Source organism: Castanea sativa, chromosome 6, assembly GCF_040712315.1.
Source record: "Castanea sativa cultivar Marrone di Chiusa Pesio chromosome 6, ASM4071231v1".
Lineage (NCBI taxonomy): Eukaryota > Viridiplantae > Streptophyta > Magnoliopsida > Fagales > Fagaceae > Castanea > Castanea sativa.
The window spans coordinates 38,455,876-38,481,975 of NC_134018.1; the positions used below are offsets into that span (position 1 = coordinate 38,455,876).

The window sequence follows — 26,100 nt, forward strand, 5'->3', positions numbered from 1 at the left end:
TATTCTAGGTAGATTTAAAAATTTGCATAAAGTGTTTCGGTTGAAGTTGGGTTTAAAAATCTGCATAAATTGTTTCTAGGTAGATTTATTTATTTTTGAAATTGGGTTTCTACAAAGTGGTGTTTCTTTTGAAGTATTATGGATTTGATAGATCTATATGGAAAGTTTTTGTGCTATTTGTAAGCTTTTGGATTGAAGTATCATGGTCTTTTGTTTGATATGCTATTTGTAGGCTTTGGGGTTTGTTTTATCTATAATTTGACATCCATATCTGAAAGCTGATATGCATGAGCAGATAAAAAGAAAGCATGATTAGTTATACACTTTAGGAAGATTTTTGAATGGCTTAGGGATTTGTTTTAGGGGATTGAGTCACATCTTTTAAGACTGATTTTCAGCCCATTGTTAAGGAACATAGTAGATTACTTCAGCCGATAAAAAGAAAGCATGATTAGTTATACACTTTATGCATATTTTTGAATGGAGTAGAAACCCCACATGCTAATCTTAAATCTTCTGTACTTGAAAATTTATGATTTTTTCTCTCCTTATTTGTGACTGGTATTCTTATTAACATTTTTACAATTTTTTCGTTGTTAGATTTTCTCAAGCTCTCTGATGGCTTTGGCAAGAACAAATATATTACTCTTGTTTTAACTTTTTGAATAATAGTCTATAATTGTAACAACGAAAAAATTGTAAAATTGTTAATAAGAATACCAGTCACAAATAAGGAGAGAAAAAATCATAAATTTTCAAGTACAGAAGATTTAAGATTAGCATGTGGGGTTTCTACTCCATTCAAAAATATGCATAAAGTGTATAACTAATCATGCTATTTTTTCATCTGCTGAAGTAATCTACTATGTTCCTTAACAATGGGCTGAAAATCAATCTTAAAAGATGTGACTCAATCCCCTAAAACAAACCCCTAAGACATTCAAAAATCTTCATAAAGTGTATAACTAATCATGCTTTCTTTTTATCTGCTCGTGCATATCAGCTTTCAGATATGCATGTCAAATTATAGATAAAACAAACCCCTAAGCCTACAAATAGCATATCAAACAAAAGACCATGATACTTCAATCCAAAAGCTTACAGATAGCATAAAAACTTTGCATATAGATCTATCAAATCCATAATACTTCAAACAAAACACCCCTTTGCAGAAACCAAATTACAAGGAAAAAAAAAATTAAATCTACCTAGAAACACTTTATTCAGATTTTTAAACCCAACTTCAAACGAAACACTTTATGTAGATTTTTAAATCTACCTAGAATAAGAGGAAAAGAGCAAATGAAAGTAAAAGAAAAAGGAAATTTCAAGCTCAGAAAGTCAGGAACTCACCCAATAGGGAGAAACATAAACAGATCAATACCCAATTTGTTAACGGGTTGTAACACTCAAAACCTAGAATCTGTGGGTCTCTTTCTTCCTCGGTTTCCTTGCATGATCAAAACCTAGTTGATTTTCAGTCTAATACATCAGGTGGGTAGCATTGTGGCATCTAAGCTCTCAAGTGGGTGAGCAAACGTGGTTGAGAGTGTGTTTTGGGGGAGAGGAGTGTTTGGTTTGTTTTGTGTTTTGATTTTGAAAGAAAACGTGTTAGAGTAACGGCAGATAAGGAGGTGGGTTACGGAGTAGTAATGGATTGAACCACGGGTGGGTAGAGGCAAATCACAGGTATGTAAAGTGTAATTACTCCTTTTATTTATTTATTTTTTTTAAGTTGCAAATCACAATTTTGAAGTTTGGGCTGTTTGCAACTTATTATAAAGATTTGGATTTTACCGCCTGAAGCTTGAGAATGTTTAGATTTTACAAACGTTTTGAAATTTGGATTTTTCCCTTAACTTTTAGAGGTGTTTGGATTTTACTTCTTAAAATTTGAAATAGTTAAATTTTATATTTTGAAGTTTCAGAATTTGAAATGTAAAATCCAAATACCTCCAAACTTTATGACGTAAAATCTAAATTCTAAAATGTCAAGATTTAAAATCTAAACACTCCCAAATTTCAAGGAGTATAATTCAAATTCTGAAATTTCAAGAATAAAATTCAAAAACTCGAGGTATAATTGCAATTTTTTTTGAGAAACATGAATTAATATTGTGTTTCTACGTGAAATTTACTTATAGCACCCATAGCAAGCCCATTATGTTTTGGGCCAGGCCTTTTAATATTAGGGCAAAATGAGATGTCACGTATATATTATAAAAATTGATTTCAGCCTTTGAAATCAATTACACTATTGTGGTCATCATGTTCTGCCAATTGAAAGCTACTATAGGTGAATAGTACACGAACTCTACTGTACATCCAATCTCTTTCGGTTCCAGTCTAATTTTATTGTCGTTTGAAGACTCAATTATTCGTAGACTTTTGCTCGGCAGCAATGCTTTTAGGTAAGCCACCATCAATCTTTATACAGACTATAACTAATTCCATGAATTATCAGTCCACTGTGCATTTAAGATTGCGGGAATTTAGTTCAATATAATTCCACACTAATAGTGATAATGGAAAGTCTGTCTGAGAAAAAAACGGTAGTGATAACGAATGATAGTGATACATAATAAATTAATTTTACTGATGATGACTTAGTTTTCTCACTTCTGTTAGAGGAGATAGAAGATTAAAAATAAGTTAGTTATATACTAGATTTTGTTTGTTTTTGCAACTATACATATACTCTTTAACTGATGACAAAAGTCTTGTTGTTTAACTGGTTGATATCTCTTAATGTCTTAAATAGAAATATCCAGAGTTTAAATTAATCTCTTATCTCCCATTATTACTATCGAAATATTAAAAGAAAAATATATACTCTTTAACTGACAAAAAAAAATTACAACATCTTGGCCTTTACTTTTCAAATGTGAGATGATAAGCTCAAAATCAATAATTTTCAACCTTGTCAATGCCGAAGGAACCTAGAGGGCCAAAGAGGACAACCATGTTATAATCTCTCTTTCGGTAACATACAAAGATTTTCATGACCAACAACTTACCTACCATCTTTTAGTGCCCAACAAAATTTGTACATTGGCGTGTTTACATGGGAAGGGATCTTGTGTGCCGATTGTATAAGACATCTCTATCAATGATATATGGGACCTATATGTTAATGAGAAAGATATCTTATACGTGCACGTGAAAGTCCCTAGTGATTTTTTTCATACTAGTATGCCTAGAAGCATAATCATAAATTTTTGTTTGTAGGGACTAGGTTATCTTATGGTACTAGGTAGACATGAATTAAGGCAAACTTTGTATACATGTTGGTGCGCGCGCGCGCACACACACATTTTTTAATGTTAGAGGAAGTCATAATTTATAATAAAAAATATCAACTCTGATGTATATATATTTACCCAACTTAAAATATTTTTTTTTTTAATTCTAATGAGTAGATGAAAGTTGTCTAATTTGATATTAGACATGTTTTAAAATGTAAAAAAAAAAGATTATTATTTGTTATCAAAGTTATGCTATAATGATCTTTTTTTAAATAAAATTAATCTATTATCATGCATCTTAAGATTGAAATTTTTAAAATTTTCATTTTCAATATAAATTGCCAAGTTATTTACCAAAGTGAATAAAACAATTACAATGGAACCAATGAAATTTTCAAAATTTTAGCAAATATAAAAGCAGATTTTACAAAGAAAAATGATAAGAGAAAACAAAAATAAGTTACTTGTCTTCGTAACCACTAAGCCTATCAATCACTTATATCTTTAAGAGGATCAGTGGAGTTTTTTTGAGAGGCAAGAAAGAAAAATAACACAAGGAGAAAAGACATTCATCCACCCTGTTGTTATTCATGTAGAGACCATTACAACTCTCTGGCTCTCTGCTACTTAAGCAAGCATCTCTCTCTAGCTCTCTCCCTCCGGAAGAAAGATGTCAGAGTTCATAGATGTGCTGACAAACCTAATGTCAAAAGATATTAAATTTGGGTTTTATTAATAGAATTGTGTTATTTAAGTATGAGTTAGAATTTGATTAAATTCTGTGAGCTAGGTTTTGATATGTTTAAAGAAGTTAAGTTGATCTTTTGCCATATTTTTTTACACCAAAATGAATTTTTGACAGGAACTTATTTTATTGGAAAGTAGGCATTTGTGGTTTCTAAATAGATTAATGGACACAAATTTGATATAATTTGGATTTAAAATAAGTGATATATGACCATAAATTGAAGTTAGCACAAATGTGTTATACCTAAGAATTTGCTTAACACTTGCAACAATAAGACGCTCGAGTACATTAAATGGTGACAAGTAGTAAACCAACAACGAATTTTAGTTGTTTCATTTTCAAAATTAAAAATTTGCATTTATAGCCCCCTCACAACAGGAAATAGATGGCTTATAACAATTCAAACTAGTGTTTGTTTTATTTACATGTTTGTCAAAAAAAAAAACAAAAAAAAAAATCTTAAAAACGCAAGAATAAAAAAGCCATTTTGGAGTTCTCTAAAAATGGTTTTGTACAAGATTTTGAGAGTAAATGTCTTTAAAAACTGAAAACGATTTTTTTTTGGTGCAAAGAGGAATTTTATTTAAGAGAAAACTGATTACTGAAAACGATTTTTAAAAACCTCAACCTATCATGGATTTAAGTTTTTTTTTTTGATAAATTTTAAAGAAAAATATATATTCTGATGATTACCAAAAAAATAATAATAATAACTGAAAACAATCTCATCTCTAATTAATCTAAGCTCATTCTACAACCTTAGCCTTAGGTCCGCCCACCATCGTCGTCATCATGTTTTGACTTCTGACTTCTGAGGCAATATTAGTAACTTTCAATTGGCATATGTGAATATGGTACACGAACTCTAATGACGTCCCATCCGTTTCAATTCCAAATTTTATTGTTGTTCGGCATCTCAATAGGTAATAGTCATTTGTTTGTCTTTCTTCGACGTTTGTTTGTCGGCAATGCTTTTAGGTAGGCCGCTCTCAGACTTGATTTAGGCTACAGCTAATTACATGAAATTGTTTTTGGTAGATACAACAGAATTTCTATGATAATCGTTTTCTATCATTATGCCAAGATGCGCATTAATTGATTTTTGATACATGCATAGCAGAGTATAAATTTTAAATCTCTTATTTAATAATAAAAGAATTTATGAGTTGAATTAATAAGAACGCATAAAATTGCGAGAATTTAGTTAAACAGAATTCCAAACTAATACTTATTAAAAAAAATCCCAAACCATTGGTGATAACAGAAGTCTGAGCCAAAAAAAAATTTAGTGATGCCAGAAGGAATGATAATGATGCATGGTACTTAACCTCTAAAAAGGGTTTTAAAATTTCACAGATGATGACTGGGTCTTCTATCCATTGATAAGATAAAAGGAGATATAAGATCGAAAATAGGTTGGTTGTCGTTTTTGCTAATTGCTATCATGCATGTACTCTTTCACGGAAAAATAATTGCAAATTCATGTCCTATACTTTTCAACGCGAAATGATATTCACAAAATTAATCAATTTCGTTCATCAAAAAATAATAATAATAATCAATTTCAATCTTGTCAATGCCAAAGAAACTAGGCAGAGCTGAGGTAACAAACATGTTATAATCTTTATTTTTGGCAATGTGTTAAACTACCAACTGTCCCAAAAACTTAAGCTGTTAAGAAATGGTAAGTTTAATCACTTAACCACAATTCTAGCACTTCCACTTACTTGTGGGTCTAAACTTCCCTTTAGTAAGTGGAGGCCCAACAAATGAGAATTTAACATTTTAAATGGGAGGTAGAGTGAAGAGGATCTCCTGCTCTGATATCATGTTAAACTACCAACTGTCTTAAAAGTTTAAGCTGTTAGAAAATGGTAAATTTAATCACTTAACCATAATTCTAACACAATACACAATGATTTTCACTAGAAATTTTCAACCTACCCTATCTCATACGTAACAATTAACATCATGCATGTCTTTTCGTTCTATAATTTTCAATTTTCCTTAATTACTTTTGAAATTGTCCAACGACGTGCATGTGAAAAGCCTCAGTGACCACTGATCTTTTACACATGCCTCAAGTGAAAAGTACTGAAACAAAAGTCTACGGACAAGAAAGAAGAGCAACAGCCAACAAAGAAGATAACAATAGGAGAAAATATCCTTATCCACTCATTTTTCCTTCTCAATAATTGCTTAATTTAAAATATAAAAATAAAATAAAAAAACAAAAGAAGATAGTAGAGGTCAAGAACTATGTAGTTTAGTGGCATAATCTTCTCCATTAGTAAGAGAGCTAGGGTTTCAAATTTTTCATTCCCTTTATTATAATTATCGAATTATAAAAAGAAGTAATGTGGAGTGTGTTTTTTTTTTTTTTTTGTACATTTAATAAAATTAGAACAATATGTACTCTAGGGTGCTTGCTTGATAGATAATACATGATACTTAACTTTGAGTAGTATGTTTGATGTCTATGTAAGGGTGTATTTTACTTAAATAGATGCTCAAAATAGAAAATATTTTGTATTTATTTTTTCTACACGTGTGATGTAGTGCAAAAATATTACTCAAACAATCAAGCATATGCACTCAGTTGGAAGTTGAAAATTTTTGCCGATTTTATATATGGAATATTGGTTTGTGGAGGAAGTTTGTGTTGAAGAATTCTTGAGTTTTGGGGCTATTGAAATTGAATTGGGATGGCAAGTGGGACATTTGATAAGGTTACAATAGAGAGTTTAACTTCAAAGGTTTTGTAAGTAAATTATTGTAATATTTTCTTCTAGCTAGTAGATTTTCATTTTCTACAAGTTGGATGCCCAAAGTGATTTTTTGCTTGAAAGGATTCTTCAATCTTCATAAATTTTATATGTCGTTATATAACAAATGTGGGTGCCTCTTACTGCGCCTCTTACTGCTTTCATTGTTATTACTTATTATGTTTAGAATTGTTATTTTAATGGTAGTTAAAATACTTGTGAGTTAATTTGTTTGAAATTAATTAATTACTCTTTTGCACAAGTGTTTGGGGTCTGAAAATTATAATTTTTCAGACAAAAAGAGTTGATAGATACTGTAAGGGTATTGGTTTATTGAATATTTTTAGAAACTTTTTATGAGAAATAATTTTTATTTTATTTTTTTATATTTTCAATAAGAATCATGCTAACAAGTGCTCTTAGGAAAGTTTTGACACCACTTTTATGGAAAATGAAAAAAGTTATCAAAATTTTAATTGCTTTTTTTCTTTTCTCATAAATTTTTTTTTAAATGGATTATTAATCAATACTCTAAGGGTATTGTGAGCATCTCCCTTTCAATAAAAGTAATATCATAACTTTCCTAAAATGATCTATTAATAAATAGCCCAATTGTACTCATTAATCGGATCATTTTTCAAGAGTAATACTTAGGTACTCTCGGAGCAAGGAAAATAGTGTTCCCACGTCTACTTATTAAATTCATAATATGATCCATCATGAATGTGAAAGGAGAAAGTATCATTTATCTATACTTCGAGAGTACCTAAGAATTTTTCATTTTTTCAAAAGCTAAGAATTCTCTAATAATCAGTGCATACCTCTATCATGACATAGAATTAATTAGATTTGTATTGAGGGTGGTATGTTATGGGTGTCAGTATCCTAAATTTTTGTTGTTGTGGTAATTATAGGGTAGCAATTACAACTATAAACGAGGTTCTTAAGGAGCATGTTTATTACTCCCACCATGTTTAGATTGATCTCAGTCCCATTAGCCTTTTTATTTTAATTTTTTAAAGATAATTACAATATACTGTTAATATCACTGTTTGATTTCTTTCCCCCTAGATCCCCAAACATGTTATACATGGGAAAGTTTATTAAAAAAAAAATGTTATACATGAGAATGTGTCAATTTAACTACAAAATTTTTAGCTCGGTCATATTAGCTTGTGCAATTTTTAAAATTCTATTTTAGCATAAGAACTTTTTTTATTTTATTATTATTACATACTCATTTTTCAAAACTTTCCATAACAAATTATCTATTTTGCACTACAATTTATATTAAAATATCAAAATATTTTGATTTTGTTAATTGTTTCTCTTTCTTTATACATAACAACTACCATCAACTTTCTTTATTTATTATCGGGATACATAAACAAAAAAAAAATAAAAAGATAAATGCAAAATGAATTATGCTAGTGTAAAAATTACTCAATTACTTTAATAATCATGTATTTTTACACAACTTTATATGACATGATGTGAGTGAATTTTAGACTTGGCTAAAATATGATCATTTTTTTTTTTTTTTGTTATATAAAGATTGATCTGAATGATTTAAAATGTTGTTTGGTCATTTTGAATATGTCCAAGCAGGCTAGGTTAGCCCTATAATGGTTTTAGCTGACTTAAGTAAATAATGACGTGCATCATGTGTTTGTTAGATTTCCATATCATCATTTGCTGGCTTGAGTTTTCCATGAAAAATAAATAAATAATGGGCGAGAGTAAGAAAACAAATATATGATTATGAAAAAAATGGCATATATTGGGTTGTGAGGTCAGCAATGACCATAAGGGAGAGGCGACCAAACTCCATAGTTTCTTTCTTTTTTTGCTTGACTGTATTATAATATATACTGAGACATTTTTTTTTTTTTTTATGAACCAGAAGAGGGGTGGGGGTGACCATATGTGGCTTACCCCCCAAGGTGTGACCTAATAGAGGCACTCTCCATTAGGAAATGTTAGATTGAGCCATAGTTATTGTGACCGGGATGCCACAAACCTCACCCTAGCACCCCAAGAGAGCTAGAGGATAAGGCGCAATACATGCTAAGAACCCACCCGCCACATGGTACCTGCCACGACTCGAACGAGGGATCTCATGCATGCACGTGTGATCTCACACCAACTGGACCACCCCTCCTAGGGCTATACTGAGACATGAACTATGGTCTACTCTCTGTTTAATATAAATAGAGAGTAGACCATAGTCTACTCTCTGTTTAATATAAATACACATCATTTTCAGGAAAAAAAGAAGAAGAAGAGGGCATGACAGAAAAAGAATAAATAATTCGTTTTTGTTTTCTTTAATATAAATAGAGAGTAGACCATAGTCTACTCTCTGTTTAATATAAATACACATCATTTTCAGGAAAAAAAAAAAAGAAAAAAAGAAAAAAGAAAAAAGAGGGCATGACAGAAAAAGAATAAATAATTCGTTTTTGTTTTCTTGTTTATTTACCCTTCTCAGTGTAATATTGATCGCACCTTCTTTGAAAGTTGTCTATAATCTATACATGTTTACTTGTCCAATGACTACTAAGGTCAGTCCTTATAGTGATGCATGGGTTGTCTTCTTATATTCAATAAAAGAATATATCGCAAAAGAAAGAATAGTGACATGTGTTGTCTTCTTTATAAGATATCCTAATTATTTTACTGCTTTTTTTCTTCTTCTAGTCTTTGTTTATTGAACTAAGCTATATTTTCAGCCCCCCCCCCCCCCCCCAAAAAAAAAAAACCAAAAAGAAAAGGAACTAACCTATATTTTTAGGAAAAATGAGACTTCTGAAAAAATTGTACTTAAAAAAGAAAAAGAAAAATTATTAAGATGTAACAAAGGAAACATTAGCCTTACAAATGATGTATGTAATCACTATTCCCTCTTGAAAGGCATCAAATTTATAAGGAAAACAAGATGAAGAATTAAGATTTATTTTGGAGGAAAATACGAAGAATTAAGATGGTAATGTTGGAACTCTCTCAAAAAAAAAAAAAAAAAAAAGATGGTAATGTTGGACACAAGAGATTGTTGAAGCGCTTTAGAAATGAACCTTGTCTGCTAATTAAGCTATTAATTTAAGTAAGTGAAATATTGAGGTGATGAAGTTGGGACTAACACAGAAAAAAAAAATCATTCTCTCATCGTATTTTCTACTTATTTAACATTAACTTTCACACATAAATTTATAATGCCCTCAATTAGAAAATAACAAGAACGAAAAAAACAGGGGAATGAGTAGAGAGTATTAATCTGAACAGGAACTACGTACACGCCCCAATTTTTTAAAATTACTTTTAATAATCTATATGTATTATGAATTAAAAATGTTAAGAAATTGATCTCTCAAAAAATAGATTAATATTTTAACGATCTTAGAAGAAATAAAAAAAAAATTCTTATCTCATAAAAAATAATAAGATTATAAATATATTATATGCATTTTATAAAACCCCTGAAAAATTCATTATTTCTGAAAATTTCAATAATACATTAAAATTCTTCAGTGATCTTTATACAATAATATTTAAAACATGTTACTAAAGAAAGTTAACAGTCAAATCCAAAATAAAATAACTATATAATATGGGTAGTAAAATATTATCTATAGAGTTTTTGTGTTTGTGTGTTCGATATGCTTAATTTTTATAATTTTCTTGAGTACTTAAAAAAAAATTCTTAAATTTATTGTTATTATTTTCTTAAATTTTAGTTTTTACTAATATTTGGGACATGAAAGAGTGTAAAGTCCATGATATTTTTTTTATATGAAATTTTTTATTTAGAGTTTGATTGGAATAATATTTTTCAAATGATTCTTGATTGACATAATGCTATATTATTTGTGAGTTGCACATTTTTATATATGCTAGAAGTTTAGTTTATTCTGCAAATTTGTTAGTATTGTAAGATACAAATAAAGTTAATTTTTGAATTAATAGTTAAAATGTTTAAGATTAAAAAGTTTCGATAATAATAAAAATTTACATAATGCATGTAAATAAAACTAAAAATGCATTATGGATATCATATTATAAATTCTCAAATTTATTTATTTATATATATATATATATAAACATTTTAATAACTGAATCATACGTAACTTATTCAATTATATTTGAAAAGATAATTTCTGATAAATTAAATTAAAAACTTTCTATATGATTATGGTTAGGTAATATTTCACAAAATATGAAAATTTTGAATCTCATTTCCAAGCAAAATGAGAAACGCATGTGGAGGCAATCGTGGGCCACTAGCATAATGGCTCTCCAATTCAAACCAGCTTTTTTCTTAGAAAGAAAAGAAACGACAATTAATTGGTAAAAGTGAAATAAATCTCAATTAGGATATAGGAAGCCTCAAAGTCAAGAAAAGGCACAACTACTTTGGGAATAGAAATAGTGGTGTCTATCGGTTTAATAAATGTTTTGATGATTATTTGGAAGCCAGCGTCGATTGATAGTGGAATTCAACATTTCTTTTGCCCCACTAACTTTAGAAGAGCATTTTTTTCAACAAGTAGCTGCACGCTTTGCCTTGGGGAGACCAGTCAAAACACACGTGTTTTCAATTTAGGGGCCGTCAATATTTCATTTGCCTCACATTTCAACGATAGGATTTCTTTTTTCAATAATTCATTAATTACACTAACATCTTGTTTGGAAGAGAGTGAGAGAGTAGAGGAAAAGGAGGTAGGGTTTAATAAATTTTTGTTTTGGAGATTTTTTATAATTCTATTTAATATAAAAAGTTTAGTTTTAATTCAGTTTGAAGTTATATTCCTGTGGCAATAACAAGTCATTTATGTTTAGTTTATAGTTATTTAAGCCAATAAATGTCATAATTTTCAATTTGTATAACCACTCTGCTATTATTAGTAAGAAACTTTGTTAGCGAGTTCTCGGTGTAGATAGAGGATATTTTACCATATTTTACTGCTGTAATCTTAGCCGATATGGATGATATTCCTTAATAAAATTACAATCTTCTTCTAAAAAATAAAAAACTCTCCCCTCATCTACCCCTACTTAATTTTAAAACATTTAAATAAAGAGGAGATATATCTATTATTTTTCTCCCTCAGTTTTAAATTGAAACAACAAAACAAGGAGAAATGGTAACAATTCTCCTCCCCTTTCCATATATTCTCGCCTTTAGAGTTCGTTTGATTGGAGGAGTGAAAAAGTGGGAGGATAGAAAATGGTGGGAGGATAGAAAAGATTATATTTTCTCTCCTATTTGTTTGGTTGAGGGTGAAAAAGTAGAGGGATGGAAAAAATGAAATTGAATAAATTTACTCATATATCATTGTTAAAAATGATACCCAATTAAAACAAAAAAGTTACAAATAACCACACACAAAAAAAATCACCCAAATTTATTTAAAAAAAATAATAATTTCAAAAAAAAAAAAACTATCACGCCCAGGCCTAGAAAATCAAAAGAAGAAAAAAAGAATAGGAAAAAAAAAAGAAAGAAAAGGCAACTGCCCCGTAGAAGGAAAAAAAAAAAAAAAAAAAGAAGGCACACACGCCAAGGCCTAAAAAAAATAAATAAAAAAGAAAAAGAAGGAAGGCAACGTAGCTGCCCAGAAAAATAAAAAAATAAAACACACATAAGCCAAAGCAATGGTACTGAGAAGAAAAATAAATAGAAAAATAAATGCAACTTGAAGAAGTATGTGTATATATACTGGGCATTTTTGTCAATTAAGAAAAAATTTATCCTCACTCAGTTTTCTCTCCATTTTGGAGAGAAAACATTTTGGTGGGCAGGGGAGAAAATACTTGGGTCCCACCATTTATTTTCCTTCTTTCCCACCCAACCAAACACACTCCAAAAAAGTTTTCCCTCCTATTTTCTCCCCAAAGTTTTCCATCCACCCTATTTCATCTCCAAACAAACACACCCTCACTCTCTACTCTCCTCTTTCATCAAACTTCAACACACAGAGTAAGGAAAGAAATTCAACATCATGATTTGACAAATAGATAGTAATGGCTATAAATTATTTTATATACATTTGAATAATATACAATGAATTTGTTGAATGTAATGTAGTAAAAATTAGATCTTTCATGACACAGGGTTCAATATAAGAATTATACGTCGAACTATGTTCTTATGCTTTGTGGTTCTACTATAAGCAAGGAAGTCAATACTGTACCGGAGGCTGTACCGGTTTGGCCACCGGTACGATATATTTCAGATACCGGTCAATACCGGTGTACCGTTTCGGGTTTACCGCTATTTTATATATTTTTCTATATATATATATATATATATATATATATATATATATATATATATATTATACACACACCAAAATCTCTATAACCATGTTTATAAGCATATAATATTTTACTTATATTATAGTAAATATAAAAATTTATCATAAAATATTACTTCAATTCAGAACAAATTATTCATAGTTTTAGACTTTAGTATCAATTAAAAGGAAAAAAAAAAAAAAACACACACACACAATATAAAAAATAGAAAGCTTAGTTGTTCATTGTATACTAAGAAACCAAATAATACTAATAAGTTAATGTAAATAAGTTACCATTATGCCCTTACAAAAATTAAAAAATTACAAAACTAAAAAAAAAAAAAAAGGTTTTTTTTCTGTACCGGCCGGTGTTGTCCAAAATTGACCGGTATGGCCGATACGGCCGGTATTTTTTCCGGTACAAAATAGAAGTGTACCGGTACCAGTGCACTGACCGATACCGGTACGGTATTGACCACCCTGACTATAAGTATCTGCATATGATAAGATCATTTAGTTTAAGTGAAATTTTTATTGGTATTTAAAGATCAGAGTACTATATATTCCAAATAAACCCATTATCGCATCATATGTTTTTCCTAGATATAATTTTTAGTTATTTTCTTATTCTATTTTTTATTAATGATTTTTGTGAAATCTTTCTTTTAATTTAGGGCAAACATCACTTTTGATCCTTAAAATTTATCACATCTTTTATTTCGGTCTCACGAATTTCAAATGTAGTAGTAAAATCCTTTAAGTTTGTACCAATTTGGTCAATACACCAATTTGGACAATATTTTTTTTTTTTTTTTTTTTTGAGAAGGAATTTGGACACTTAGATACATGCATAATTTAAAAAAATGTCTGTGACTTAAAGATAAAGCGCAGTAGTCTAGGTGGAGATCCACGTAATTACCATGATGGCTAACTATTACCGTGTAGAATAAAAGAAAATGGAATAAGATTTATACTTTATGAACTTGAATTCAGTGAATAATATTCCATATTTGGTTTATGAGGAAAAAATTTAGGAAAATACAATAATATAAAAAAAAATTAAAAATTAATTGAGCAATCATTTTAGAGCTTGTGAAACTCTAAGGATCAAATAAAAAAACGTGGAAAACTTTAAGGACCAAATTAAATTGGATTATTTTACAAATTTTAAGAATTTGATATTGCTACATTTGAAACTCTACAAACCATATTGAAATGAGACAAACCTTAAAGACTAAAAGTAGTATTTTTACTATTTTATTTACATATGATTTTTGGTTAATCCATAAATGTCAAGGACATGTTTTTTTTTTTTTGGGGGAAAAATCCCTATGACATAGTGTTTATATTAATAACGCTTAAAATGAACATAGATATAATTTTTTTTTATTGATTTATGCTTCTTTAAAAAATTAATATATCAAACATGTGGTGTTTAATAAAGAGGAATGAATGAAATTTATGAAACATAATTTCAAAAAATCTAAATATTATTGGGATTTCTTAGCTTAATGTTAAAGAAAAAACAAAAATAAATATTACATAGTTTTTTATATTTTTTTCTTGGGGTCTCATTTTTAACACGGAGAAATTTATAATTAAATTGAAAACAAAGCCTTCCACAACTATGAATTCATAAATATGATTACATCTGTTTCATTTTGTTAGTCTACCTTTTAAAAAAATCATCTAGTTCTCTAATGCTTTAAGAAGTAATCAACTAATCATTTTTTTATATTAATAAGAAGGCAATATTTAATGCATTTAAAAAGTACTAATGTGAAAATTTTATTAATCTTAATAATTTATGAAAGGAATAGAAATTATATTTACAAAAAAAAATTCACAATAAAATAATAAAGAAATAAAATTACGAGGACTCAAGGGCAGAGTAATAAATTTAATATTGGATCCGAATTTAATAGACAATTTAAAAAAAAAATTGATATCACTTTTACGGAAAATATAAAAAATTAATAAAAAAGTTAGTTGCTTTTTTATTTTTTTATTAAAAATTTTTAAAAAATACTTTCTAAGCTAATGACTTTAAACTCCTCCCTTCAAAATTTTAAAAAATAGTTTATAAACTAATGAACCCAAATCCTTTAGCCCTCGTTTGGGAGGAGGGAATGAAATGAAATGAAAAAGAATAAAAAAAATAATTTTAGAATATTCATTCCTTTTCTTGTTTGGAGTTTTAATGGAGGGAATGGAAAATTCATTCCCTTCTTTAGGAGTTTAACCCTAAGATTGGGAGGAGTGAGAGGAAATAAATTAGATTTAATGAATTTTTTACTAAAACTCTCAAATTACTCGTATATATTCAACCATTTATTTTAAAATATGGATCTAGTAGTAATATTATTATAAAATGAATCCATTTTATTCCCTCATTTTCATTTCTTTTTATATCTCTATTTTAAAGCATCCAATCAAAGTTACTTAATTCCATTCCGTTCATTTCCATTTATTTTCTTTACTAAAATACATTTCATTCTATTTTCTTATAATCATTTCATTTCATTTCCTTTTGAACTTCCAAACGAAGACTTACGCTATGTTTGGAAGTTTTGAGGGAGAGAAGAGTAGAGTGAAGGATAGTAGTGGAGAAGAGAGTAGAGGAGAATCGTTATCATCCACCTTATTTGGATGTTTTTATAATTAAGTAAGGGGGAAGAGAATAATTAGTCTTTTCATTTGTAATTTTATTAATATAGTAAGGGCAAATTTAGTAATTCATTTGGTCAAGTATTTTTATGCTTCACTCTCCTTTCAAATTTTTCCAATTTAAAAAAATTAAAAATAAGAGGTTAGAAATAGTTCAAACCCCTCCAAATTCTTCCTCTCTCATTTCTTAAAAAATATCCAAATAAGACAATTAATTGTTTTACCTCCCTCTATTTTACTCTCCTTCTAATCCCAACATCTAAACATAACATTAAAGTCAATTTTGTTTGGTTTCATATCGGTAGTTGTCAGTCTAAATAAAAACCAATTTTCTAATTGGGACCATATCATTCTCTGATATTATTGCAGATGTTTCTTAAAAAAAAAGTATTGTTGTTGCAAATTGTATTAAATAAAGCTAGTCAAGCAGTCAGTATCTTTTTTGTATTTTATATCGCTTCTTTACTACCCACAGACTCACCCATCAGACTAAGGCCACCCACTGAGTTAGAAGCTTCCAACCTCTTTCACTGTTCAAAGTCTCCGTGATTCCAACACCAATCAAAGTCCATCAATCAAAATCTCTTTCACTTTCCTCTTTTTAATTTTTGTGCAGTTTTTTCCTCTTTTTGTGTGTTTACTGTTTTCACATTGATGATTGACCACGCAGTGGACTCGAGTGTGGAATTATGCTTACCGCGCAGTTATATGCTATTGATTGGAGTTTCCAATGATTCTCTTATTAGGAACAGAATTCTTTTGGAATAAATCCGATGATAGATTTTCCTTCCTCGTGTATGTGGGAGAGTAAACTACACATGCTGTCAGCTACTCGAATAATTCTAGAAACTAGAAATTCATGTAAAAAAAGAGAAAGAAGAAAAAGCCACATTCATTGAGTTTTATGTAGTATATATTTTGTCACACATATTACCTTATACATATATCAATTTGTGATTAAATAACATTATTTAGATACGAAACAACTCACCACTTAATGATATTTTATATAAAAAATGAGAAAAAAGTAATTTATTTTTTAATTATATTTTTTAATATTTTATATAAAAAGTGATATCAAAATTTTTTAAAATAATTTATTAACAAATTGTTTTTAAAGAAACCTGTTAACTAGAGCTTGAATCTCTAATGGTCCGGAAAATGAGGAGGAGGAGTAGAATAGACTAGAGTAAATTTGGTTCAAAATTAATTTATTCTTAGCTAATTTTATTCTATTTCCCTCTACATCTTCTCATCTCTTTCATCCAAACAGACCTAAACTTTTTCTCATTGGAGGGAAGAATCTATTAAACTATTCGTCCATGTGCAACTGTCTCACATGGATAAGCACAAAACAAATGAAAAGGCAACTTCATGATACTATTTTCCTATTGTATATACAAGTTGCTTGATGTTGAATACTTGAAGGTATAATTTCATTTTACCTCCACGGCTCCACCGCTTCGCCAATTGTCTCAAAAGAAAAACAGAAGAAAACAATGGATTATCATGCAAAAATTTCATTTTCACTAATCTGTGTGTTTCTTCTTCCGTTAGAAAATTCTATACACTAATCATATGTAGCACAACTACACTTAACCACTAAACAAATTATCTATAATGTCATTTTCACTATTTCCTAAAAATATCAACAATGTCCAAACGAAGCTGCCTAATCTTTACCCATAAAAGATTTAAAAAAAAAAAAATATTGTTTTTAATCATTGTAACAAGGTCCCACCGCCACCAGACTCCACTCAGCCATGGTTCTTCAAATCCCATTCCACACTCAAAACATTTTGGAACCCAAAAATCTGAACTTGGAAATGAACTAAAACTAAAACCACAACCACAACCAAGTCTCTGTCAAAGAAGTCCGAACAGAGTAAGCAATGTTTCCATTTCTACTCTTCCTATTGATTCTCACACCACACTTCACTCACTCTTTGAATCAAGAAGGCCTTTTTCTTCAGCAAGTCAAAAAAAGCCTCACTGACCCAAGTCAGTACCTCTCGTCATGGAACGAACGAGACGACACTCCATGCAACTGGACTGGCATCAACTGCAACAACTCGACTCACCGAGTCGACTCAGTCGTCCTCTCCAACTTGGAACTCCAAGGCCCTTTTCCCACCTTGCTTTGCCGACTTCCTTCGCTCTCCTCACTCTCTCTCGACAACAACTACATCAGCGGTTCCCTCATCGTTGATATCTCCACGTGTCAAAATCTGAAGTTCCTCAACCTGTCCCTGAACAACTTGGTGGGTCACATCCCGGCCACTCTGTCTCAGCTCCCGAATCTCCGGACTCTGGACCTTTCAATTAACAACTTTTCGGGCGAGATTCCGGCGAGTTTCGGAGAGTTTCGCCATCTCGAAACGCTCAACCTCGAGAATAATTTATTAAACGGGTCGATACCCATTTCATTGGGAAACATTTCCACTCTGAAAGTGCTCGACCTCGCATATAACCCGTTCATACCGAGTCGGATACCGAGTCAACTCGGCAACCTGACGAATCTCGAGGTACTCTATCTCAGTGGGTGTCGTCTCAAAGGTCCGATTCCGGACAGTCTCGGCCGGCTGACTCGCCTGAAAAGCCTCGAGTTGACCTATAATAATCTCACTGGATCAATCCCCAGCTCAATCACACAGTTGAAAAGCATAGTCCAAATCGAACTGTATTTTAACAAGCTCTCCGGCGTGTTACCTTCGGGGTTGTCGAACTTGACAACGTTGTCGAAATTCGACGTGTCGATGAACCAGTTGACCGGGACGATCCCGGACGAGTTGTGCGAGTTAGAACTGGAGTCACTGAACCTGTACGAGAATCGCTTCGAAGGGTCTGTACCAGAGATCATAACTCGTTCAACAAAGCTGTACGAACTGAAACTCTTCAACAACACACTCACTGGCTCACTGCCCAGTGAACTCGGGAAGAACTCACCGTTGCAGACCATTGACATTTCCTACAATGGATTCTCTGGAGAAATCCCAAAATATTTGTGTGAAAAAGGTGCTTTAACACAACTTATTTTGATGTACAATTCATTTTCGGGTGAGATTCCAGGGAGTTATGGAAATTGTAAGAGCTTATACCGGGTTCGGTTAAAGCAGAACAATCTTTCTGGTTCAGTACCCGAAAGTTTCTGGGGCTTACCCCATGTGTACCTTCTTGAGCTTGAGGATAACTCACTGTCTGGAAACATTTCTAGAATGATATCCGGTTCTTATAATTTGTCTCAGTTGTTGATCTCGAAAAACCAGTTTTCGGGGTTGATACCTGAGGAGATTGGGTCACTGAACAATCTTTATCAGTTCTCGGGGAGTGATAATAGGCTTACTGGTCCAATTCCTGGGAGTTTTGTGAAGTTGAGTGAATTGGGTACGCTTGATCTTAGCAATAATGAGCTTATCGGCAAAGTTCCTGAGGGAATTCAAGCTTGGAAGAAGCTCAATGAGCTTAATTTGGCAAACAACAGCTTGTATGGTGAGATCCCAAGTGAAATTGGGAGCTTACCTGTGCTTAATTATCTTGATCTTTCTGGGAATCACTTTTCCGGCAAAATCCCAATTGAATTGCAAAATTTGAATCTCAATAAGCTTAATTTGTCGAATAATTGGTTGTCCGGGGACCTCCCTCCACATTATGCGAATGAGAATTATAGGAATAGCTTTCTGGGAAATCCAGGGCTGTGTGGTGACCTTCCTGATCTTTGTCCTAGTGTAGGTGGAGGTAAGAAAGAGGAGAATCTGTGGATTTTCCGATCAATCTTTATGCTTGCGGGCATTGTTCTCATTGTTGGGGTTGTAGGGTTCTATTGGAAGTACCAAACTTACAAGGAGAACAAGAAAGGGCTTGCTATGTCGAAGTGGAAGTCGTTCCATAAGCTCGGTTTTAGTGAGTTTGAAATTATGGATTGTCTCAATGAAGGAAATGTGATCGGTAGTGGAGGTTCCGGAAAAGTTTATAAGGTTGTGCTTAGTAATGGTGAGATAGTGGCGGTAAAGAAACTATGGGGTGGAAAAAAGAAAGGAGATGGCAGTGTTGATTCAGAGAAAGATTGGTTTGAAGCTGAAGTTGAAACATTGGGAAGGATTCGGCACAAGAATATTGTGAGGTTATGGTGTTGCTATGACACCGGGGATTGCAAGCTTCTGGTTTATGAATACATGCCTAATGGGAGCTTGGGAGATTTGTTGCATAGTGGCAAGGGCGGATTGTTGGATTGGCCAACAAGGTATCAGATTGCTCTGGATGCAGCTGAAGGGCTTTCTTATCTGCATCATGATTGTGTTCCATCTATTGTCCATAGGGATGTGAAATCAAACAATATATTGATAGATGGAGAGTTTAGGGCTAGAGTTGCGGATTTTGGAGTTGCTAAAGTAGTAGCAGCAGTCAGCAAAGGGGGAGAACCAATGTCTGTTGTGGCAGGCTCTTGCGGTTACATTGCTCCAGGTTTGTTAACATGTCACTTGATCACTCACTGATTTATTTTGCTATGCTGAATTGAGCACTCACTACAATCATTTATTAGTTTTTATATTCCTGGCATATTGTGAAATAACTTGTATGTCATTTGCTCATGTACCCAGTTCATACATACCATAAGCTATGTAGTTTGTTTGACTAGACTAGTGATTGTGAAAATTATTGGTATAGTCTGTGCAGTATGCCAATATGGCCACTTAAAATCATTGTCTGCAATAGGATTTAATAAATTCTAAGCCGCTGGCTTGTTTCTAATTCATTCTGCTTTGATTTGAACCTGATGCAGAATATGCTTATACACTTCGGGTGAATGAAAAGAGCGATATCTATAGCTTTGGGGTGGTCATATTGGAGTTGGTCACAGGTAGACGCGCAATTGATCCTGAGTTTGGGGAGAAAGACTTGGTGAAATGGGTGTCCACCACAATAGATCAGAAAGGAATCGACCATGTAATTGACCCTACACTTGAACCTAAGTACAAAGAAGAGATCAGCAAGATTCTTGACATCGGCCTTCTTTGCACTGGCTTACTTCCTATTAACCGCCCTGCAATGCGAAAAGTGGTTAAATTGCTGCAGGAAGCAGGGGCAGGAAGTAAGTCCAAGAGAACTCACAAGGACGGGAAGCTCTCCCCTCATTACCAGGAAGATGCCTCTGATCAAGGAGGTATAGTTTAAATGTCCTTATGGAGTTTGGTTTCATGGGAAAAGGAACAGAAAGTACCGAAAGATTGAGAGAGATTTGAGTTCCACATAGTATGTCCACTGAAAAAGAGGGTAACCATGGAGTATGTAGACTAAGATTGTCTAGTTCTTTGGTTTTGTCTCTATTGAAAACATCAAAAAGCTAAAAGCTCTGTAGTAGGTTTAGATAATTGTAGCATTCCATTCTGAATGATGTCTTAAATTTCCAACTGTAACGATTAAAGTATCTTACTATAGCAGCTTTTCATGGTTTTTGTTTGGTGGTTTGAACGTGCAAACGTAAAAAATGTCAAAAGTTGAGACATGCTTTTCAATTAGGAACAGGTCGGCTACTTTTGATTGGTGAACTTCGGCAAAATTCCTAGATTTTAATGTATGATTTAGATGGTCCCGCTGCTATGTTTTTGTAGTGTGTAATCACTATGGAAATTCCAACTGGCGGAAAAGTAAGAAGCTTGTTTCATTGAAGTGTTTGTCAGTTTGTGTCTTCGGTGGCCGCCTTCTTTTACCGAATTAATTGGGACCCAACGGTTATGTTACGTTATTGTCTTTTGTCTTTCTTCTTCGGCAACACTTTACATAGTCAATAAGGTGTGAGATCGAGGGCGGACTCATTTTTATTTGAAAATGATAAGATCGAGACCAAAATGTTGATCCGGAAGTTATGTTTAGAGTTGTATAGCTTGGTTAGCAATGAATGTCGTAGGCGCACTTAAAAAAAAAAAAAAAAGAGAAATACTCACTGTGTTCCATAGCCAACGCTCATTTGTAATACCTCACTGTCGAAGTATAAGGCATTCTATGCTCAATAGTTAAAAATGGGAGGTTTTATATACGTGCCATAAATATGAGAAAAGGAATCACGTCACTGTATTTTAGAATACTTAATAATTTTCCATACTTTATAGATATAGTATTTAAGTGTTATTTTTTAAGTTTTTAAGATTCAGTTATGTGACTATTTATCTAAAAAATATACTTTTATTCCCATAAGAAAAAATTCACACGAGAATGAAAGTATATTTTTTAGTTAAGTAATATTACATAACTGAATCTTAAGAAGAGAGTCTAAAAAACAGTGCCCAAATTATTATACCTAAGTTTTGTCCTTTAATAAATACACTTAAAGTCTCTTGATTAGAACAAATAATATCACATGATAGAGGGTGATTATCATGGAGTAGAGACCATAGATTAAAATTTTATCATATTCATAAAAGAAAAAAAAGATGTATAATCTTAGGATGTTTGCATGCGTCCAATAAACTTTTATGCAACTTGATTAATGAAGCAAGATCTCAAATGATGTATAACCCTACTTTACGGGGATTTTGGAAAAATATTACTAGTTAATAAACTTTTTTGCTCTAATTCTTTGCAAAAACAATGAGAAAATGTGGAAGCAAGATCCCAATTGTTGTATAACCCAACTTTACGGGGATTTTGAAAAGATATTACCAGTTAAGAAACTTTTTTGGTCTAATTCTTTACAAAACCATATGAGAAAATGAGGAATAATGCAAATTTTTAAAGAAACTAGCATTAAAAAAAAAGCAAGAAATCGGCCAATATAAGTAATTCCTGTTGCACACAGCGTGTACGTACAGTCATACACACACTATGTATAACAATCACTACCCTACATATATAAAGTTGTATTTATGGTTCCTCAAGTATATGGTATGTTTGATTTTAGTTCCTTAAATTTTAAAATGTAACAATTTAGTTCCTTCTTTTTTCTATTCATATATGATAGTGGAATGCTGAGTAACACCAAATTTAAGTTATCAAAATCGAACCGACATCATATTTTAAAGGAACAAATGGTCAAAATGTAGTAATGTATGGATAGAAAACAGACTGAGTGAGTGATGATATCTTTCCCCTTTTCAAATTTAAATTGACCAAATTGTAACATTTTAAAATTATGTGACCATTGCATCTTTAATTAGACCCTATTAAACTAAAAACTCTTAGTATTAGAGCATTCTCATCAAAGATTGTAAAAATTTTAGCATTTAACATCTCAAAAAACCACTTTATCAATTTTAACAACTCATTTTACAATACACCTAACATCAAAGGTTCTATATTTTTTACCACTTCATTTAAATATTCTTTTTTTATTATTTCTTTATTCTTCAATATATATTTCTTTCTTACTCTTCCTCTCTGTCACTTTCAAGCCTCAACCCAGCAAACTCACATAGAATATCTCAACCCAGCAAACCCATATCCACCACCACTGGGGAAAAAAAAACACACACACACACACACGAGCCACCCATACCTAAATGTCTATCCAACAAACTCACACTCTTCCATCTCAACCCAGCAAATCACACCCACACCCACACCTACTACCACCGTGTACCACCGGCCACACCCACAACAATCACTACCACCATCACCCATAACCACAACCACAACCACCAAAATCACAAGCCTAAAACCACAACAGCATCCACCAATCAGAAAAACAAAAACAAAAATATCAAACAAAAACATCAGATATATACACGCCAACACTGAATGCCAATCAAACAAAAACAACAACATGGAGGAAAACCAACATTGAACCCAAATCCACAACGACGATCAACACACGGCAAAACACCCAATGACAATTAACACACGAAGGAAAAATCATCGAACGGAGTCAATCCGAGAGCAGGATCTGCATGCCAATCTCTACACCGATGCTGATTTGAAAAAAAAAAAAAAAAGAAAGAAAAAGAAGCTTGATGTGAAAAATCCACACTGGTGTTGATTTGGAGCAGAAAAAAAGAAAAAAAAAGAAAAAAGAAGCTTGATGTGAGAAAGAGGGAGACAGAGAGGTAGAGATAAAGAGAGAAAAGGTAGAGAGTCTAGAAAGAAAGAGAGAGAAAGGGTAGAGAGAATGAGAGATCAAATGAAAAAGAAAATATTAAAAAATTATACCATCTTGCTACAGTGCGCTCTCATTTTTGAGAGTGCATTGTAGCAAGATGTCAAAATTAATATTATTTAGCATCCTTGATGGAGTGTGCTTTTTACAAATTTGATGTTAAAAAATAGCATTTAAGGCATTTAGTATTCTTGATAAGAATGCTCTAATGCATAAATATAAGAAAATCATAATCGTTAAAAAAAAAAAGAAAAAAAAAAGCAAGTGATGAATTTTTTGGATTTGAATACCATTTGGCACCCTATTCCGGAATAGAGTGCTGAATTAGGCACTTTGTGTATCATAAGGTAATTTGAGCAGGTGTTGATCAATTTTTTTTTTTGTTTTTTCAAAATTCTGAGGGTTTTTTTTTTTCTTGTTTTTTAAATTTTAAATTTTATAAATATAAAGTAAAAACTGTTTTAGACTCAAACGCTCATAATATCTTTAAAGGGTAATGATTGGTTCTAGAGTTTAGTTGCACTGGACTCATCTAGAACACGTGTCATCATTTGAATGAGTCTAGTATGACTGAAAATTGGACCCAATTCAAGTCCATTTTTAAAAATAAGTTTCCATACCTGTAAGAAACCCTCTATAAATAGGAGGAAGAGGTAATCAAAGCGTGAGTTTTAGAAATAAGTGAAAAAAGTTATGTTTTTTGCTTTCTATCTGAAGCATTTTAGCAAATAATCTTTTTTTATTTTTTTTTAAAGAACTAGCTTTTAGCTTTTTGTAATAGATTTAACATAAAATTGATCAAAAACTATATCTTTTGATAAATATTATGCAAATAATCAACCGAAAATAAGCAAGTTCCTAAACCAACAATGATTCTCTTTTGGTGTTGGTGTGTGAGTGCATTCCCTTATCTTATCCATCTTCTCCTATATATGTGTGTGTGTTTCTCAAAAAAACAAAAAACAATGATTCTCTTTTGTTAAAATGTTGTTATCATTTTAGTATGTCAATTCACCCTTTTCACTCCAACCACCAAAATCCATGAAATATTTCTAAAGAAAACACCATTTTCACCATCAATTATCACCATCCCAACAAATCAAGCTAACTAAAATCAAACATCTTCTAAAAAAAAAATCATAACTTACAAAATTTCCTACAAATCTTATTTTACACATTCATAGTGTTAGATTGTGAGTTGTGATTGTTTGTGGGAGAACCTAGAGAGCTAACCAACACACTGATCAATGGAGAGTCAAGTGATGAACAATTCACCATCAACAACATAATTGAAGAAGTGTATTCAGGTATAACCTTCTGTGCTCAAATTTTAAGTTATTTCTTTCTTTAAAAAAATAAAAATCTAAACGTCATGGTTTCCTTTTCAAAACCTACCAAGGTACAGTAATTCAACCAAAAGTGGTTACGTAGTTAGATGATTGCAATGAAGGTGAGCTGGCCGGTTAGCCCCTGCTAATTGTCAAGGAGACCGAGGCCAAGACAACTATGTTAGGCAGTTTGCCAAACTGAGTAAGAAGTATTTTGGCTATTGGAGAGTCAAGATTTATGACCACCATGAAGAATGAAAGATTAGGAAACATTCTCGTTTTGGAAAATGTTTGTAGCCTGGTATGGGCCCATCCTAGACATGGGCCAAGGCCCAAGGAGTATGCCACTAACACAAGTTGTTGATTAAGACGAGGATCCCAAATTGCTAAACGACATTCTTGAGGCATTAGAGAGACAAAGTAAAGGGGTTTAGACTAAACATCGAGGAGATTGAGGCAACAAACTTGGCTAATGAGGAAGAAAGCTCTATCGAAGTGAAAATAGGTGCCTGGTTTCCAGTGGAGTTGAAAGATAATTTAAGTGCCCTACTTAGAGAATTCCATGATGTCTTTGCTTAGCCACCATACTAAGACATGGTAGGCTTAGACACAGATATTGTAGTCCACAAAATTCCAATAGAAACCAAGTTCACACATATGAGGGCAGATCCTCCAACATATGAAACTACACATAATTTGTACAATCGAAGAAGAGGTTAAGAAACAAAGAAAGATAGATAGGTTAATTAGTGGAGTATTGGGATTTAAGTAAGGATAGTCGCAAGGGCAGATAAAGATTTTATTGAAATGAGTAAAAACAGAAACTAGGAGTTGCCTTCAGCAAAATTATTATAGCTGTGAGCTCTCCACCATTTTACTCTGCCAGTACTTAGCTGCCCTTTTCTTTCACTTTTTTCCCCTTTAGTTTATTTTAATCATTAAGCTATTAAAAAATGATTTACACA

The 26,100-nt window shown here is 31.7% G+C and overlaps 1 protein-coding gene across 1 annotated transcript; it reads left to right on the top strand.

Moving 5' to 3' along the window:
- Positions 1-17,513: 17,513 nt before the first annotated feature.
- On the top strand, positions 17,514-21,175 carry LOC142639174 (uncharacterized). Its single transcript, XM_075813303.1, has 2 exons — positions 17,514-20,182; positions 20,502-21,175. Exons 1-2 carry the CDS (start codon positions 17,614-17,616, stop codon positions 20,891-20,893), a joined length of 2,961 nt encoding a protein of 986 aa, XP_075669418.1. The 5' UTR covers positions 17,514-17,613; the 3' UTR covers positions 20,894-21,175.
- Positions 21,176-26,100: the final 4,925 nt, after the last annotated feature.

What these genes read in the sequence shown, in the direction of transcription:
- LOC142639174 (XM_075813303.1), top strand. Translation starts at nt 17,614, where the DNA reads ATGTTTCCATTTCTACTCTTCCTATTGATTCTCACACCACACTTCACT. An exon ending in TTGCGGTTACATTGCTCCAG is followed by an intron (nt 20,183 to 20,501) that starts GTTTGTTAACAT and finishes AACCTGATGCAG; the next exon opens with AATATGCTTATACACTTCGG.